This window comes from Zonotrichia albicollis, chromosome 28 (genome assembly GCF_047830755.1).
Source record: "Zonotrichia albicollis isolate bZonAlb1 chromosome 28, bZonAlb1.hap1, whole genome shotgun sequence".
Lineage (NCBI taxonomy): Eukaryota > Metazoa > Chordata > Aves > Passeriformes > Passerellidae > Zonotrichia > Zonotrichia albicollis.
The window spans coordinates 3584247-3604258 of NC_133846.1; the positions used below are offsets into that span (position 1 = coordinate 3584247).

The following is a 20012-nucleotide window of genomic DNA, read 5'->3' on the forward strand; positions in this document are numbered from 1 at the left end:
TTGGAGCTGTTTTTTTTTTGATTGTTCTTTGCAGCTCAGTTTTATTTGAGGGATGAACTGCATCCCCCTGTTCCAGGGATCCCTTGGCTGGACAGACAGACGGACACTCATTCACCATCACCCTGGCGTTTGTCCTTCTGTCCCCTCCAAAAAAAAAACCAAAAAGGAGCACAAAAAATATTCACAAAGCAAAAGTTATCTCCTGTGTCCAAGTAATTTTCTTGAAAAGAAGAGGCACATCCTGTCCAGCCACGCGGGCTGCGCTGCCAGACAAAAAAACAAGATATAAAAAAAGCTCAGTGTTCTCCCAGCGTGTTTCAAGACGCGCAACTGAATCCCGTAAATCTCAGCAGAGACCTTGATTTGGGTCATTTCGAGTCACTCACTACCATTTAATCTCCTCACCTACTTTTGGGCTGCTTGGAACACAGGGGCTGGGCAGGAATGTGCTGAAAGGGCCAATTCAGGGAACACAGGCTCCCAAAAACGGATCTGGACCAAGGGCAGGAGGATCCCTGTGCTCAGCCAAGGCAAAGACAGCCCCGACACCAGTGGATGCTCTTTCAGTGATCATAAATCAGCTTTGCAAAATGAAAATGCATTTAATTTTAAAGGAAAAAAGCAATTTTTTTTATTGCATGCAGGTTATAATACGCATGCAGTTGTGTATCTGATAATAACGCAAATAATATCAAACTAAATGATTTTATTATTTAGCTTTAAGGCAGCTAAATAATGTTTATAACATTATTAATGAGAAGCAATGTTTATAACATTATATAGTTATATATATACATTATATAATGAGAAATAATGTTTATAGCATTATATAATTATATATATACATTATATAAGGAGAAATAATGTTTATAACATTTAAAATGTGCTACAGGAAGTCTCAGAATCAGAATTTTCTGAAAGACAACCCTGGCTTTTGGGTTTCTTGGGTTTTTCAGGCGTCAAAGATGCAAGAATTCTCAATTATAATTATTATATATGATTCATAAACTCCCTCATTTACACTAAGAGGCAAGGGAGACCAAAATCTAAGCAGAGATGCAATACTGAGTGAAATTTAGAAAGGGAGACCAAAATCTAAGCAGAGATATGATACTGAGTGAAATTTAGAAAGGGAGACCAAAATCTAAGCAGAGATATGATACTGAGTGAAATTTAAAAAGGGAGACCAAAATCTAAGCAGAGAAATTGAGTGAAATTTAGAAAGTGATGCAGTAATAAAATATAAACTTCATGAAATCTGTGATACAGCTGAAGAGCTCTTTATTGTACTGAAAAGAACATTGTGTTTGGGCCACTTCAAACAAAGCCAGATAAATAAATAGTTTTTGATCAAAACAAAACCAAAAGTGCTTTTGTATTATCTGAAAAAAATTCCAACATTCTCTGTAAGAGAAATGAGGATTTGTGCTCCAAAAAAAAGTGAGTGGTCAACAAGTTTTGGTGTTATTGCCATAAGCAATGAGACTTCAGGGGGATTTTTGTTTTATTGACAAAATTAGCTTTTAGAGAGGCACAAGAGAAGAAGCAATGGAAAAAAAAAGGAGGTGGGAAGGAAAGGGAACCTGTTCTCCTTCTCAGAGCTGGATTTGTTCTCCCTATGGCTCTCAAAGCCATTCTGCAAACACAGCACAACCTCCCCACAAGACAGCCCAGGCAGGGCTGGCTGGATGGCTTTCATTATAAAAAATAAAATAATAAATAAATAAAAAAAATCTACTTACTCTTCCCCCTGCACGCACCTTTCCATTTGCAGGACCTCAAAGCAAGCTCCGATCTTTTGGGACTGATAAATGTGTTTAAACAGTCAACACATAAATAACTTCTAACAGAGAGCCTTCCCCAGGATGCAGAATCCTTCAATTAAAGGTAACAGCAAATTAGCAGCACTTTCATCCCAACCATGGCAGCTGTGGAGCTGCTCTGGCTTTGGGACAGGGTGGGGTGCAATGGGAATTATTTGCATGAAGCCTGATCCTAAAACCACTGCAAACCATGTGAGGGAGCTGGGAGAAAATTACAGCTGCTATTCCAGCTCCCAGGCAGTGTTCAGTGTGGAATTCACAGCTCAAGGAACCTCCAGCAGCACAAAAACAACATTTAATTCTCATCCCTCCATATGAGATGTTGGATTTTGTTGAATTTCCCAAACCTCCATAGGGGTTTGTCTTGTTCCTCCCCAAAATTCTGATGGGACCCTCAAATCTGGGTCCAGTTCTGAGCTTCTCATTTCAGAAAGGACAAGAAAATGGAGCCAGGAGCAGCCAGGCAGCAAAAATGGATAAATCACAGCAAGAATGCCCAACTGTTGCAGGGCGTTTATCAGAAAATAGTGTTTAGTGTGGAATTCACAGTTCAAAATAGTGTTTAGGGCTGAATTCACATTCAAGGGACCTCCAGCAGCACAAAAACAACATTTAATTCTCATCCCTCCATGTGGGATGTTGGATATTGTGGAATTTCTCAAAATTCCGTGGGGGTTTGTCTTTTTCTTCCCCAAAATTCTGATGGAGCCTCAAGTCTGGGGCCAGTTCTGAGCTTCTCATTTCAGAAAGGACAAAAAAATCAAAGAGTCAGGAGCAACCAGGCAGCAAAAATGGATAAATCACAGCAAGAATGCCCAACTGTTCCAGGGCGTTTATCAGAAAATAGTGTTTAGTGCTGAATTCACAACTCAAGGAACCTCCAGCAGCACAAAAACAACATTTAATTCTCATCCCTCCATGTGGGATGTTGGATATTGTGGAATTTCTCAAAATTCCATGGGGGTTTGTCTTTTTCTTCCCCAAAATTCTGATAGGACCCTCAAATCTGGGTCCAGTTCTGAGCTTCTCATTTCAGAAAGGACAAGAAAATCAAGGAGTCAGGAGCAGTAAATGGATAAATCACAGCAAGAATGCCCAACTGTTCCAGGGTGTTTATCAGAAAATAGTGTTTAGTGCTGAATTCACAACTCAAGGAACCTCCAGAAGCACAAAAACAACATTAATTCTCATCCCTCCATATGGGATATTGTGGATTTTGTTGAATTTCCCAAACCTCCATAGGGGTTTGTCTTGTTCCTCCCCAAAATTCTGATGGGACCCTCAAATCTGGGGCCAGTTCTGAGCTTTTCATTTCAGAAAGGACAAGAAAATCAAGGAGTCAGGAGCAGCCAGGCAGCAAAAATGGATAAATCACAGCAAGAATGCCCAACTGTTGCAGGGTGTTTACCAGAAAATAGTGTTTAGTGTGGAATTCACAGTTCAAAATAGTGTTTAGGGCTGAATTCACATTCAAGGGACCTCCAGAAGCACAAAAACAACATTAATTCTCATCCCTCCTTATGGGATATTGTGGATTTTGTTGAATTTCCCAAACCTCCATAGGGGTTTGTCTTGTTCCTCCCCAAAATTCTGATGGGACCCTCAAATCTGGGTCCAGTTCTGAGCTTTTCATTTCAGAAAGGACGAGAAAATCAAAGGGTCAGGAGCAACCAGGCAGCAAAAATGGATAAATCACAGCAAGAATGCCCAACTGTTGCAGGGTGTTTACCAGAAAATAGTGTTTAGTGCTGAATTCACAGTTCAAGGAACCTCCAGAAGCACAAAAATAACATTTAATCCTCATCCCTCCATATGGGATATTGGATTTTGTGGAATTTCTCAAACCTCCATTGGGGTTTGTCTTGATCCTCCCCAAAATTCTGATGGAGCCTCAAATCTGGGTCCAGTTCTGAGCTTTTCATTTCAGAAAGGACAAGAAAATCAAGGAGTCAGGAGCAGTAAATGGATAAATCACAGCAAGAATGCCCAACTGTTCCAGGGGGTTTACCAGAAAATAGCTGGGAGTTCCACAACAAAATAGAACAAAAAGCCCCAACAAAACCAAACCAAAACAAATCTTTCACTGCCAAAAGCTGCCGCTGTTTTCAGGGTATAAAAGAAAGCTCTACCTGCAGGGATTTTCCAGAATTTTTTCCCAATTTAAATCTGAAACCAAATCACCCCCTGAATTTCCACGGTCAGGTTTGGTGGGGAGTGTTTTTAGCCAGGATTTTCAGGGAGAAAGTGCGAAAAGTGGAAATTAATGGATGCAAGGAGCCCTTCCCAGCTTTATTCCATGAAGTTCACTGTGATGGGGGAAATAATCTGACATAAAGCCTAAATTAAGATTAATTCCTTAAGTATGAAGACAATGGTTATAAATGTGTTTGGCATTAGGCAAGTGGCCTAAATAAAAGGACTTATGCGTAAATTAATTTATCATTACAGTCAGAAATTAATCATTTCATGGAAGGTAACTCCAGCATATGGACTGATAAAAGTTCAAACCAACCTCAGAGCTAACAGAAGCAATCTGGATGGCATAAGGAGGGAGAAAAGGCAATTTAACAACCAGCAATGATCCTTCACACACACAGGAAATAAAATCAACACTTGAGGGGTCCAGAAATCTGCTCCAAGGGGCGCTGAGCCCTAATTCTGAGTTTATCCAACAACCCTGCTCTGCAGAGCTGAAATCTTTGCCAGCACAAGCTCCCTGCTAAGGAAACTCACACATTTAATACAGACCAAATTTTGCCTTGCAAATAACCAGAACCCAAGAATGTCACAGCTCTGATGAACCTGGCAGAGCTCAGATTATTTTTATTATTATTATCAGTCTCACCCAGCCTGTCTGTGGGTGCTGTCCATCCTCCCTTTTTCTCTTTTTTTCACTTTTTCATTTCTACAGCACAGCTTACAAGCACCAGAAACAGAAAAGTTAAAAAAAAAAAAAAAAAGAACCAGAACAAGGAGTATTCAGAGTTTTTAGACATTCAGCTCCAGGGGGAAAACACAAGAGCACAATTTCATTCATAGCAAGCTGAGTTTCCATCCAAACATCATCAGTGCATCCTGTGACCTTTGCAGTGCTGCATTTCTCCCTCCTTTTCCAGCTGCACACTTTAAAATCCTTTACAGGCAAAGCCTTTTGTTCCTATTTCAGCATTTTCCTGCAGCCCCCGAGAGCTGGGACCCTCTGCAGCACAAACACTGGGGGGTTACTGGTGATTATGAGAAGTAACTGGGAGGAAGCCTCCTCCTCCCTCCTCCTCCTCCTCCTTCCCCAGCTGGAGAGGAGACAGAAAAGTCAGGAGTGGTTCCATGGATGAAAGAGACCAAAGCACAGCCAGGCTCCTTTCCAAAACCACTTCACAGGGAGGTTCATTTATTGAATTTCTGAGGGGCTGCTTATCGAACACTGGGGGAAAAGCTCCACGGGCCTGCACCTCCACGCTCTGCTCTGTCCCTGTCACCCACTCAGCCCTGCACAGATCAAGGAAAAATGAGACTTTTTCACCCTCACAGCAACAATGGCTGCTTCTTATTAATGTGCTTTTCTCAGATTTTGATGCATTTCAGGCTCATCAGAACTGTCAAAACACACCCATGAGAATTTGCTTTATGGGTCACAGGCCTGAATTTATATTTGCCAATAACCAAAAAATTACAAATATTATTATTATATAGTATATACATTATAGTATTATTATATAATATATACATTATACTATTATTACATTATATATGTATTCTATTATATCTAATTATAATCTTATGTCATTATAATATTATATATGTATTTCTTATATATTAATAGATACCTATTGTACGTATTATATATGTATTTATCATCAATAAATTAATATTATTATTATATTATGTTGCTATATTATATTATAGATGTATTATTATATAATATTATATTATTACTATATTATATGTGTATTCTTATATAATGTATTTACTATTAATAAATTAATATTATTATATATGTATTATTATGTTGTTATATTATTATATATTGATTATAATTTAATATATAATATAATATAATATAATATAATATAATATAATATAATATAATATAATATAATAGCTATTATATCTGTATTATTACATATTGTGTGTATTATCTATTAATAAATACATATTATATGTATTATATATGTATTTATTAGTAATAAATTTTTATATATATAGATAGATAGATAAAGATATAGAAATGATGTTGTGGGATTTCCCAATTTTCCCACCTAAATTTACAAATTTAGAGCATGCCACGCAGTGGGACTGGACTGCTGACCCAGGACCCACTCAGGGACTCATTCCCAGGCAGCAACTGTTGATATTTTAAGTAAATTCAATTTGCAAGCACTCCCCATCTATAAATTGCATCGTTCCACGGTTTCCTCCCTGCAGGAAAACCATCCTCCAATGACAGCGGTGCAAAAACAAACCAAAAATCCTTCCCAAGTGCCAGGAGCCAAGAAGCTCTTCCTGGAAAGTCCGATGGTTTCAGTAAAAATCAAAATAAAACAACAAAACCAACGTCAGATGTAGCAGGACCAACCCTGCTGCAGCAATTCAGGGTTGGGGATTGAAATCCAGGCTGGGTTTGGAGTTAATCTGATTATTTGGCTCCTTCTCAAGAGTCAAAAAGGCAAAAATGCTCCCCTGGCCGAATTCAGCCCATTTCACACCAAACAATGTGAATTATTGCTGGAAACCTTTAAAGACCTGAGAATTTCTGCAGCACATTTAGCAACCTGTGATTAAACTCAAAAGCAGAACAACAGGGTCAGAAGATTTCCGGTCTAAAAACAGCAAATAATGGCAAAAAAATTACAATGTTTTAAATGGTTCCAGTCCATTTACAGCATCTTCTTGGAAAAAAAAAAACCAAAACACCACCAGTTGAGCTTCCTCACATTACATCCATATGGTTTCTGACTTCAAACACACCCAGAGTTTTTCAATGAGCATTTTCCAGGGATTTCACAGAAAGAAGGCCCTGTTTTGTCTATTTGTGCTGCAATTTGGGGAGAAAAGGGGAGAAAAAAAGTAGAAATGGAGACTGGTCTGTACTGATGGAATCACTGCAAGGTCAAGGCCCTTTTCTCCCATTTTATTCCACACTTTTCTCCCACAATAAATCCCATACTCCATTTATTTCCATTGCCTACAAAGCACCGACAGCGTTCCAAGAGCGGGGCGGCCGTGATGGTGTAGGAATTCTCAGAGAGAAAAACCATGAAAAATCTGTGAAAGTCATCCCAAAAAAAACGAACTAAATAAAGTTGTGAGTAATGAATATCAACTGTGCGTGGCACAGCGAAAGCCATTCAAGGGAACATGTGCTTGAACATACTTTCCATCTCAACAAAGGTTCAGATTTTTCACTCTTCATAACGACAGCTATGAAAAAAAAAGTTGACCAGGCAAAGAGATTCTTCCAAATAAACCCCCAAAATGGCCAAAAAAAAAATTTAGTAAGGGTTTAAAAAAAGAATAAAAGAGGAGTGGAGCCTTTTAACTGAGAGGAAAAGGAAGAGATACTAATTTGTAACCTCACCAGGAAAGGAAATAATTTAGAGCTGAGGAAAAATGTCCTGTCCCTTAGCTGGGAGTCAGGGAAAACTGGCTATGAGCAGCAAACTTTTAATAGAATCCTACTGGAGTTACACTGGCAATTCCCTCTGCTTTTGGAGGGAGCTGCAGCACTTAAGAGCATGGAGTGGTTTGGTCAGCTCTGCTCTCCACCCTTCCAACACCTGACGAAACTGCAAAAAAAAAAAAATTGAAAAAAAAAAAAATAGGGATTTTGGAGCTGGAGAGGAAAGAAGGCAGACTCTGCATTCCTTCACCTCTTTCCATCCTCATTAATAATCCATTAGCAGGAGTTGGACACAAAAACACAAACTATTTGCTGGAAGATCAAGGCAGTCTCCCAACGCCCCCTTTCCCCTTTTTTTTGGCACCAAGGGCTGCTTGGCTGGGCCAAAGCAGCTCCAAAACTCAAGGGATTTGCACTATCAGGAACTGCAGAAAACCAGATGATTCCACAGCAACTCCAGAGCAAGCCATTGTTGCGAACAAATGGAATCACTTACAGGCACAGAGAGCCCTGATTAACTGCAAAAACCCCTTAAAAGGTAGTTTCACATTTTAAATGGGAACGTTAATCCAACGCATGCAGAGTTAAAATAGCAGAATTCGGGATTTTTTCACTCAACCGCACCGGGGTGAGGGGTTGGAAAGTCTCTTTATGGGGTGTATTAAAAATTCTGGGAATCCCACCCAAGGTGTGCAGTGACCAACCTGGTGACCTGAACAGGTGGTGAACACAAAGGAGAAATCAACATTTATGTGTAACATCAACACCACTGAAAAATCCCAAATAAATGGCAGTGATCTCAGCTCATTGATCTAAAAATCTGAAGGTTTAAAAAAACCCAGCAACCATTGGAAGAAATGCCAATTTCTGGTTCAAATCATCACCAAAATCATCACTGAAAAATCCCAAAGTGCACGGGTTCAGCAGCAAAATAAATGGCAGTGATCTCAGCTCACTGATCTAAAAACCTGAAGGTTTAAAAATACCCTGCAGCCATTGAGACAGATACCAATTTTTGGTTCAAATCATCACCAAAAGCATCACTGAAAAATCCCAAAGTGCACGGGTTCAGCAGGAAAATAAATGACAGTGATTTCAGCTGATTGAGCTAAAAATCCGAAGGTTTAAAAAAACCCAGCAACCATTGGAAGAAATGCCAATTTCTGGTTCAAATCATCACCAAAATCATCACTGAAAAATCCCAAAGTGCAGCAGGAAAATAAATGACGGTGATCTCAGCTCATTGATCTGAAAATCTGAAGGATATTCTGCTAAAAAAAACCCTGCAACCATTGAGGGAAATGCCAATTTTTGGTTCAAATCATCACTGAAAAATCCCAAAGTGCAGCAGGAAAATAAATGGCAGTGATCTCAGCTCATGGATCTGAAAATCTGAAGGTAAAAAAAACCCTGCAGCCATTGAGAGAAATGCCAATTTTTGGTTCAAATCATCATATTTCCCTTCCAGCCCCCAGATTACAGCTCTGACCCCATTTTTTGCCATTTTTCACACCCTGAAGGGCTGGACCAGCTCACCAGGATTAAAAACTGCCCAGCATCCCTCAGGAAGATGGACCATACAAATGAGATTTCCACACAGCATTTAAGGCCAAAAAAAAAAATAAAAATCACAATCAGATCAGCCACACTCTCAGGCATCCAGCACAGAGAGGGAAAAGGGATTTCTCCAAAATTTCTCAGCCATTTTGGGGAGGTTTAAGGGAAAGTTTTGAGACATTTCAGTAGCCTGAGTGTGATGGCAGCTGGGAGGTTGCCCTGAAGTTGTTCTGATCAGGAATCTTCCCTCAGCAAAGGCAAACTCAGCTCAGCAGCCACCTCTGGGCTCGGCTTGCTCCTGCTGTAAATTACCTCATCCATTTGTCATATTTTTAGCACTTTTTGGGCTGGGCTGCAAGATCTGCAAGAGATGCGTTTTAACCTTTGCTAGCGACTGCTCAAGGACAAGAAGTGGTTTTATGAGCCCTGGCTGTGTAAAAAAATGTCAGTATTAAATTTCTGCAGCTCCAACCATGGAGCTATTTACTGAGGCTTTATACAAACTAATTAAATATAAGGCTCTCGTGGGACACGAGGAGAAAGAAAAGGAGAATTAAGAGATAAATCACTGGCTTTTCTTTCCTCAGCAAGTGTACACTCCAATTTAATATATTAAACCAAAAAAAAAAAAAAAAAACAACACCCTGACAGTGCACAGAGAGGCAGCAGCATCCCAACCTCACACGGAACAGCACAAATTAATTATCTCTGCCTCACCACAACTTGCACAAAGGAATTGGGAGAGACAACCCAGACAAGGGGATGAGCTTGAGGTATCAAAGGCTCCATATGGAGCGGGGGAACCTCACTCTGCAGCTTCACAGGCTCTGTGAGCACACGGCACCGGCAGGTATCAAAGCAGCCCTTCCCTCCCTGCTGGCCCTGGGTCATCCTGGCAGGAGAATCCTGACGGCTTGACAGGATTCCTGCTGGAGATTCCCGGAAAAAAGCACTCCAGGGAGGGCAGGAGCAGAGAGGGCAAAGCGTGGAAGCAACGGAGGAAGGATGGAGGGCAATGGAGGTGTTGGGGAAAATCAGAGTGTGGGTTCATTCCCTTCTGCATAAAGTGAGTTTGGATCTAAAGCTCCAGATGTTGGGGAAAATCAGAGTGTGGGTTAATTTCCTTCTGCAGAAAGGTGGGTTTGGATCTGAACCTCCAGATGTTGGGAAAATCAAAGTGTGGGTTAATTTCCTTCTGCACAAGAGTTGGTTTGGAGCTGGACCTCCAGATGCAGGGGAAAATCAAAGTGTGGGTTCATTCCTCTCTGCAGAAATGTGAGTTTGGAGCTGGACCTCCAGATGTTGGACACCATGAGGGTCACTGGGTAATCCAGCACAACCTCTGGGGGAAAATTTGAGGGTCAGACCAGGCTGTGTCCAGCCTGGTTCCAGCCACCTCCACCGATGAACCTCCAGATGTTGAGGAAAATCAAAGTGTGGGTTCATTCCCTTCTGCAAAGAGTCAGTTTGGAGCTGGACCTCCAGATGTTGGGGAAAATCAAAGTGTGGGTTAATTCCCTTCTGCAGAAATGTGAGTTTGGAGCTGGACCTCCAGATGTTGGGGAAAATCAAAGTGTGGGTTCATTCCCTTCTGCAAAAAGTGAGTTTGGAGCTGGACCTCCAGATGTTGGACACCATGGGGTCACTGGGCAATCCAGCACAACCTCTGGGGGAAAATTTGAGGGTCAGACCAGGCTGTGTCCAGCCTGGTTCCAGCCACTTTCACTGATGAACCTCCAGATCTTGGGGAAAATCAAAGTGTGGGTTCATTCCCCTCTGCAAAGAGTCAGTTTGGAGCTGGACCTCCAGATGCTGGAGAAAATCAAAGTGTGGGCTCATTCCCTTCTGCAGAAAGGTGGGTTTGGATCTGAACCTCCAGATGCTGGAGAAAATCAAAGTGTGGGTTAATTCCCTTGTGCAAAGAGTGGGGTTGGAGCTGGACCTCCAGATGTTGAGGAAAATCAAAGTTTGGGTTCATTTCCTTCTGCAAAAGAGTAGGTTTGGATCTGAACCTCCAGATGTTGAGGAAAATCAAAGTGTGGGTTCATTCCCTTCTGCAAAAAGTGAGTTTGGAGCTGGACCTCCAGATGTTGGGAAAAATCAAAGTGTGGCTTCATTTCCTTCTGCAGAAAGGTGGGTTTGGAGACGGACCTCCAGATTTTGGAGATCATGAGGGTCACTGGGTAACCCAGCACAACCTCTGGGGGAAAATTTGAGGGTCAGACCAGGCTGTGTCCAGCCTGGTTCCAGCCACTTCCACTGATGAACCTCCAGATGTTGGGGAAAATCAAAGTGTGGGTTAATTTCCTTCTGCAAAGAGTGGGGTTGGAGCTGGACCTCCAGATGTTGGGGAAAATCAAAGTGTGGGCTCATTCCCTTCTGCAGAAAGGTGGGTTTGGATCTGAACCTCCAGATGCTGGAGAAAATCAAAGTGTGGGTTAATTCTCTTGTGCAAAGAGTGAGTTTGGAGCTGGACCTCCAGATGTTGGAGAAAATCAAAGTGTGGGTTAATTCTCTTGTGCAAAGAGTGGGGTTGGAGCTGCACCTCCAGATGTTGGAGACCATGAGGGTCACTGGGTAATCCAGCACATCCTCTGGGGGAAAATTTGAGAGTCAGACCAGGCTGTGTCCAGCCTGGTTCCAGCCACTTTCACTGATGAACCTCCAGATGTTGAGGAAAATCAAAGTGTGGGTTCATTCCCCTCTGCAAAGAGTCAGTTTGGAGCTGGACCTCCAGATGTTGAGGAAAATCAAAGTGTGGGTTCATTCCCTTCTGTACAAGAGTGGGTTTGGAGCTGGACCTCCAGATGTTGAGGAAAATCAAAGTGTGGGTTCATTCCCTTGTGCAAAGAGTGGGGTTGGATCTGAACCTCCAGATGCTGGAGAAAATCAAAGTGTGGGTTCATTCCCTTCTGCAAAGAGTCAGTTTGGAGCTGGACCTCCAGATGTTGAGGAAAATCAAAGTTTGGGTTCATTTCCTTCTGCAGAAAGGTAGGTTTGGATCCGAACCTCCAGATGTTGAGGAAAATCAAAGTGTGGCTTCATTTCCTTCTGCAAAAAGTGAGTTTGGAGCTGGACCTCCAGATGTTGGACACCATGGGGTCACTGGGCAATCCAGCACATCCTCTGGTGGTCAGTCAGAAGGTCAGAGCAGGCTGTGTCATGTACAACCAGAGTGGACAGGTCACCGGGAAGGAGCTCCTCATTCCCTCCACGCCTCTTGATCGTGGCATGCTAACTTTGGTTAAAAAAATCTTCAGAAATCGATTTCATTCAAATGTTCATCTCCCAACATGCACAAAACACGGGAAGAGCCAGCTCCAACCCAAAAGAAGCAGAGAGAAATGGCTGTGACAGAGAAATGACAAAAAATACAGGAGAACAGAGAGTGTCACCCATCCACTCCCCATCCCTGGACGTGTCCCTGAACTCCTGCAGCCGCCTGGGATAGTGGAAGATGAAGCCCATCAGATGAATTTTAAGGTCTTTCAACCCAAACCATTCCATGATTCTTTGCCCCTTTTTCAATAAAAGCCACCGAGCTCATTCAGCAACAGAAAATCAAAAATTTTGCCCTCTTGATGAGCTATTAATCAAGCCATTCTTTAAATGGTTTCTGATTAACCACTTAAGGCTATTAAATTTTTAAACAAAGCTCCATCATTCCATTAGCAATCATTTAAAGTGCTTAAGGAGGTGTTTGTGGATTAAAGGGTTTTAAAGGAAGCCTCTAAACACCGCTCCCAGCGCAGAGCCGAGCACAAAAAACACTGTAAATTTCTAAATGCCAGCAAAAAATATCTGAGTTTTGTCATCAGAGGAGCAGATGCCACCTCACAACTCCCAACACGTGATTCATCTCACCCCCACAGCCCCTGCTCCCCTTCCCAGCTCAGGAAAAGATTTCAGAATTAATATTTCCATGCTGTTCCAACAACTGAGAGCAGAACTGGACACCAAAATCATCCTGGGTGTGCTTGGTGAGGAGGCAGCACCGCCACAGTTGTGGATTTCAGTGGGTTCAGCATCATCTCATCCTGCCATGGGATGGAGAATCCTGCAATTGAGCACCTGGAATTGGGGCTGAGAGATTCCCTAAGGAATCCCAGCAGTGTCCGGCTCAGGATTGAGATATCTGTGGGATTTGCATGAGAGAAAATTAGGGGAGTGATGGAAAAGCACAAAACAAGCAAAGGGGCAAAATCTCCTTTCTCCAAAGCTGGTACCCAAAGGCAGGGAGAGAAGGATGCCCATGGTCAAAGCAGCTCCAGAAAGGTCAGAGCTGGGTGGAAAATGGAAAGGAAAAGCTCTAAAACCCCAAAATAAACCAGGGGATGTAGGACAGGGTTGCTACAGTGGGATTGTCATGGTTTTGCATGAGAGACATTTAGGGGAGTGATGGCAAACCATCAAACAAGCAAAATTCTGTGGTGTTTTGAAAGGGGAAAATCTCCTTTCTCCAAAGCTGGTACCCAAAGCAGGGAGAGAAGGATGCCCATGGTCAAAGTAACTCCTGAAAGGTCAGAGCTGGGTGGAAAAGGGAAAGGAAAAGCTCTAAAACCCTAAAATAAACCAGGGATGTAGGACAGGGTGTCTGCAGGACTGCCCTGTGCATTTCTGTGGGATTGTCATGGTTCTGCATGAGAGATATTTAGGGGAATGACATAAAAGCACAAAACAAGCAAAGGTTTGTGGTGTTTTGGAAGGGGCAAAGTCTCCTTTCTCCAAAGCTGGTACCCAAAGGCAGGGAGAGAAGGATGCCCATGGTCAAAGCAACTCCTGAAAGGTCAGAGCTGGGTGGAAAAGGGAAAGGAAAAGCTCTAAAACCCCAAAATAAACCAGGGGATGCAGGACAGGGTTGCTACAGTGGGATTGTCATGGTTTTGCATGAGAGACATTTAGGGGAGTGATGGAAAAGCACAAAGCAAGCAAAAATTTGTGGTGCTCTGAAAGGAGCAAAGTCCTCCTGCAAAGCTGAGAGACATTTAGGGGAGTGATGGCAAACCATCAAACAAGCAAAATTCTGTGGTGTTTTGAAAGGGGCAAAGTCTCCTTTCTCCAAAGCTGGTACCCAAAGGCAGGGAGAGAAGGATGCCCATGGTCAAAGTAACTCCTGGGTGGAAAAGGGAAAGGAAAAGCCCTAAAATACACCAGGGATGTAGGACAGGGTTGCTGCAGGACTGCCCTGTGCATTTCTGTGGGATTGTCATGGTTCTGCATGAGAGACATTTAGGGGAATGACATAAAAGCACAAAACAAGCAAAGGTTTGTGGTGTTGTGAAAGGAGCAAAATCTCCTTTCTCCAAAGCTGGTACCCAAAGGCAGGGAGAGAAGGATGCCCATGGTCAAAGTAACTTCTGGGTGGAAAAGGGAAAGGAAAAGCTCTAAAACCCCAAAATAAACCAGGGGATGCAGGACAGGGTTGCTACAGTGGGATTGTCATGGTTTTGCATGAGAGACATTTAGGGGAGTGATGGAAAAGCACAAAACAAGCAAAGGGGCAAAGTCTCCCCCCAAAGCTGGTACCCAAAGGCAGGGAGAAAAGGATGCCCATGGTCAAAGCAGCTCCTGGGTGGAAAAGGGAAAGGAAAAGCTCTAAAATAAACCAGGGATGCAGGACAGGGTTGCTACAGTGGGATTGTCATGGTTTTGCATGAGACATTTAGGGGAGCGATGGCAAACCATAAAACAAGCAAAATTCTGTGTTTTTTCGAAAGGAGGAAAGTCTCCTTTCTCCAAATCTGGTACCCAAAGGCAGGGAGAGAAGGATGCCCATGGTCAAAGCAGCTCCAGAAAGGTCAGAGCTGGGTGGAAAAGGGAAAGCTCTAAAATAAACCCTAAAATAAACCAGGGGATGCAGGACAAGGTGTCTGCAGTGGGATTGTCATGGTTTTGCATGAGAGACATTTAGGGGAGTGATGGAAAAGCACAAAACAAGCAAAGGGGCAAAGTCTCCTTTCTCCAAAGCTGGTACCCAAAGGCGGGGAGAGAAGGATGCCCATGGTCAAAGTAATTCCTGGGTGGAAAAGGGAAAGGAAAAGCCCTAAAATAAACCAGGGGATGCAGGACAGGGCTGCTACAGTGGGATTGTCACGGTTTTGCATGAGAGACGTTTAGGGGAGTGATGGCAAACCATCAAACAAGCAAAATTCTGTGGTGATTTGAAAGGGGGAAAGTCTCCTTTCTCCAAAGCCGGTACCCAACGGCAGGGAGAGAAGGATGCCCATGGTCAAAGTAACTCCTGGGTGGAAAAGGGAAAGGAAAAGCCCTAAAATAAACCAGGGGATGCAGGACAGGGCTGCTGCAGGACTGCCCTGTGCATTCTGAGCGGGCTGGTCCCTCCAGGAGATGGATCAGCCCCTCCTGAGCCAGAGCCACGCTGGGAGAGGGACAGCAGAGCATCCTGAAGTGAAGGCATCCCTGCCCTCACCCCAATTCAGGAAGGAAATTCCCTTCTCCCAGCTCCTCCAGATCCCTTCCGCCCTCCTTAACCTCCTGCAATGCTTTACAAGGCCAAAAAGCAAAATAAAATAAAATAAAATGAAATAAATCCATGTGCCGTTAGTGCAATCCACTTTTGGGAGCACATTTCCAGGTCAATGACAGCGCCAGAGGTGAGCTGAGCTCTGGCAGCAGCAAGGAAAGCTCCTTCCCATTTTCCTGCTCTCTTGTTTGAAAGGGAAAGGAAGGATTTCTAATTTATGCAAGAGCTGAGAGGTGAGAGGATGTGCTTTGCTAATTCCAAAGCCTCCTTCCCGTGTTATTCCCAAATATTGTGACTGCCAGCTCGCATCTATCACGCGCATTTTGATGGGGTAAATAATGAAAGAGCCTACAAGCCTCTAATTTGATGCTGACTGCAATTCCCACTTCCAAAGACAGCAAGAAAACAGGAATAGAAACTAAACCAGTCAAAGAGAAACACGCCCTTCTCCTTTCTAACTTTAAGAACCTCAATATTAAGAGAAAAAAAATCAAAATAAAACTCTCAACACAGCTTCATATTTGCTCAAATAAGCATTTTTCAACATAAGTACCCAAACTGCTTCTAGGTGCAGGGCACAGGGGTCAGGGTAGGACAACACATTTTAATGATTTACAACCAACAAGCAAAACCCCCTCCCCAGCAGGAAAAATAACCGAGCACCTAATTGCAAAACAATATCTTAATTGTCAATTTGAATCTAGGTTTCCTCCTCAGATTTAAATCTGGCTTTTTTTTTTTTTTCCTTTTTCAAATTGCATTGATTTAACTCAATCAACCCTGCCCGAAGGCCATCTTTCCTGCATGCTCTGAGCATACCAAGCAAGTTTCAACCAATTAGATAAATCACTGAATCTCACAACTTCCTAGCAGCCACGGATCAAGCCATGCACAAGCCCTAATTATTCTTTTAAATCCCGAAAACTTCACAAAAATAAGCAGCTCAGGGGGGGAATTTCACCATATTTTATATTTTATTTTAACCTAGGGCACATGCTAGCCAGCTGAATTCTGCAGGAGACTTGCATGGTCATTGCAAATCCCATTTTTAAATCTGTTTATTATTCCCTGTGATGATGAGAATAACGCTGCTGCATGAGTTTTATTCATTTATTCATTTTTTTATGTCTCTGTGTGTGTGTACACCCACACCCACACTGCAGCCTCGAGGTGTTACACTCCAGCACGGCAAGGAAAAAGCAGGGAATGATGATGGGGAAAATGCTGAAAAATGGAAGTTTCTAGCACAAACAGCATGGCAGGGACCCCGGGGCACAGTCGCCCATCAGCAGCACTGGAAATATGCTCCTGTGACACTGCACAGATTGTTCAGAGATTCCCATGACAGGCAGAGGATTAAAAAGCAATTCCCTGCCTCTCATATTTCACATGCAAAGCCGTGTCTGGGAAAGGCAGGCAGGGAAGAAGATGGATCTCCCCGAACTCAAAAATGTGGGTATTCCATTAAAAATAACCTTAAAACAACGGCAGCACCAAAGCAGGAACTACCCCATGAGGACAGACAGCGCCGCAAACCCGACCCAGCTTTGTATTCCCAAAAAAAAAACCCCTGCAAATTCCAGGCAATCTGCAAATGATTTCCCTCTTCCCCACCCAAACATCCACTGCAAACTCCTACAATCGCCAGGCAGGCTCGCAGGGAAGGGATGGAAATAAAAACCATTCCTTACCTTTCACTTGAGTGTCGTATTCAGCTATGATCTCCTTATCCTTTTTGAATTTTGCTGGCGACGTCATGTTTCCTTGTCCAAAAAGCTGAATAACCTCGAAAGAGATCCACCAGAACACGAGAGACAGAAAAGGGAATTTTTTGCTCCTCTCAGCACGACGATGCCTTGGCTCGCTGCTCGTCCTTCCCTTCCCCACCCCCCCCCCACCCCGCAAAAAAAAGGGGAAAAAAATCAAAAAATCAGTCCATGGAGAGAGGGTGTGAGAGGGAGCACAGCGGCAGGAAAATGCAGATGTTGAGATCAGCGGATGGAAGAGGCAGCAGTTTTGTCTCCCTGCACCAAATCCTCGAGCAGCAGCATCAGCCCTGGCGAGATCCTGCAGCCCCAAAGGCTCTTCCTGATCCTCAATAGCACAGCCAGGGAGTGGAAGTCCTTCCGCACATGTTTTGTGTGGGTTTGGTTTGCCCTTTTTTTTTTTAATTTTTTTTTTCTCCTCTCTTCTTTTTTTTTAATTTATTTATTTATTTTAATGGGCACGGAGATGATGCAAATCAAATCCCAAACGAGAGCAGCAGCAGAGGGGAAGCAGCTTTTGGTTTGCTTGCCTGAAAACACAAAATAATAACAATAATGATATATATATATAAATATATTTATAAAATTACAGCTCGCAGCCCAAATCGTTGATGGGAAGCAAAGCTGCCCTGACACCCTGACATTGCAAATCGTCCTTTGAGCAGCAGCAGTGTGAGGTTCCAGCTGCAGCCCCCAGGTGACCGACGGAACACGCCTACACCGGGACCGGGCTTGGTTCCTTTGGGATATCCCGGGGTGATTTGGGGTGCAGGTCCCGGGGATGGTTTGGGGAGCAGGGATCCTTTGGGATGCGGCTCTTTTGGGGTGCAGGTCCCGGGGCAGAATTTGGGGTTCATTTGGGGTGCAAGTCCTGGGAGGGAATTTGGGGTGCAGGTCCTAGGAGAGAATCTGGGGTGCACATCCCAGGGAAACAGGGGATGGTTTGAGGAGCAGGGATCCTTTGGGATGTGACTCCCTTGGGAGCTGGGGCTCATTTGGGGTGCAGGTTCCAGGGGAGAATCTGGGGTTCAGGTTCCGGGAGAGAATTTGGGGTTCATTTGGGGTGCAGGTTCCAGGGGAGAATCTGGGGTTCAGGTTCTGGGAGAGAATTTGGGGCTCATTTGGGGTGCAGGTCCTGGGGGAGAATCTGGGGTTCAGGTTCTGGGAGAGAATTTGGGGTTCATTTGGGGTGCAGGTTCCAGGGGAGAATCTGGGGTTCAGGTTCTGGGAGAGAATATCAGGTTCGTTTGGGGTGCAGGTCCTGGGGGAGAAGGTCCCAGGAGAAAATTTGGGGTTGATTTAAGGTGCAGGTCCCGGGAGAGAATTTGGGGTGCAGATCCCGAGGGTTATGGGGCTGTTTGGGAACAGGGCACCTTTGGGATGTGGCTTCAGTAGGAAAATTTGGGGCTCATTTGGGGTGCAAGTCCCGGGAGAGAATGTGGGGTTGATTTGGGGTGCAAGTCCCAGGACGGAATTTGGGATTGATCTGGGGTGCAGGTCCCTGGAGAGAATTTGGGGTTCACATGGGGTGCAGGAAAGAATTTAGGCTTGATTTGGGGTGCAGGTCCCCAGGGGAGAATTTGGGGAGCGGCTCCCGGGGTGACGCGGCTCCTTTGGGATGCAGCTCCAGTAGGAGCTGGGGTTCACTGGGGGAGCAGCTCCCAGGGGAGAATTTGGGGTTCATTTGGGGTGCAGGTCCCGGCAGAGAATTTAGGATTGATTTGGGGTACAGTTCCTGGGAGAGAATATGGGGTGCAAATCCTGGGAGAGAATATGGAGTTGATTTAGGGCGCAGCTCCCGGGGGAGAATTTGGGGCTCATTTGGGGTGCAGGTCCCGGGGGAGAATCTGGGGAGCGGCTCCCGGGGGTTCCGGGGCTGTTCGGGGAGCGGCCCCCGGGGCAGTGGGGGCTCCCTGGGGTACAGGGCTCCCCCGGTCCCGCAGCATCCCGCGCTGCCCGCGGGCTCGGCCCCGCCGCCGGCAGCCCCGGGCACACCGGGCGCGCCCCCGCCGGGCGGCTCCGCCCGCAGCTTCTCCCTTTTCGGGTTTCTTTTCTGGGGGGGGGGTGATTTAGGGTTCCTTCCAGCTCCCGCTGAGCCGGGCAGGGCGGGACACAACTTTTCCCCCGGCTTTTCTTTCCAATTTGGATTTCTTCCCCGTTTTTTCTTTTGGGAGGAGGGGGGAGCAGGGCGGGCGCGCGGCCGCAGCCCCCGCGGGAGATGCGCGGACGGGAGGAAGAAATAAATAAACAAACACGGCACCCGCCGGATCCGCATCCCGCCCGGGATAGAACAATGCGGGCGGCGGGGAGAGGAAGCGTGGGGGGGTCCCGAAGGGGGGGCCGGGGCTGGGGGGACGCGGCTCGGGGCGCTGGGGAGGCGGCGGGGCCGGCGGCGGGAGGGTGCTCGTGGCCTGCCGGGGGCGGCACGGGAGGGCCGGGGGTCGGGCGGCCGGGCGGGGCGATTACCTGGGCGCTGCGGAGCCGCCTCCCGCAGCCGGGCGTCCTCCGGCCGCTGGCGCCCGCCGCCCGGTCCCCCGCACCGGCCCGCCGCCGCCCCGCCCCGCCCAGCGCTTCGGCCAATGGGCGCGGAGCGCTGGGAATGAGCGACGGGCGTGGTAACCAATCAGACATTGCCGTGTCCAAGATGAGCCCGCCCCCTCTTCCCGCCGCTTGGCGCCCGTGGCACCGCCCCGCCGGGACGCGAGTGTGAGTGACAGCAGATACAACCAATAAAAGTGACTCACGGCGCGCCTTTCCACCAATAG

The 20012-nt window shown here is 45.1% G+C and overlaps 1 protein-coding gene across 1 annotated transcript in view; it reads right to left on the reverse strand.

Moving 5' to 3' along the window:
- Positions 1-19824, reverse strand: part of SRGAP2 (SLIT-ROBO Rho GTPase activating protein 2) — a gene marked incomplete in the record, with an annotated part of 145976 nt that extends 126152 nt beyond the window's left edge. The window contains 2 exon segments of the mRNA XM_074528324.1: positions 17173-17777; positions 19714-19824. Of these exon segments, the coding sequence (XP_074384425.1) occupies positions 17173-17239 (67 nt within the window).
- Positions 19825-20012: the final 188 nt, after the last annotated feature.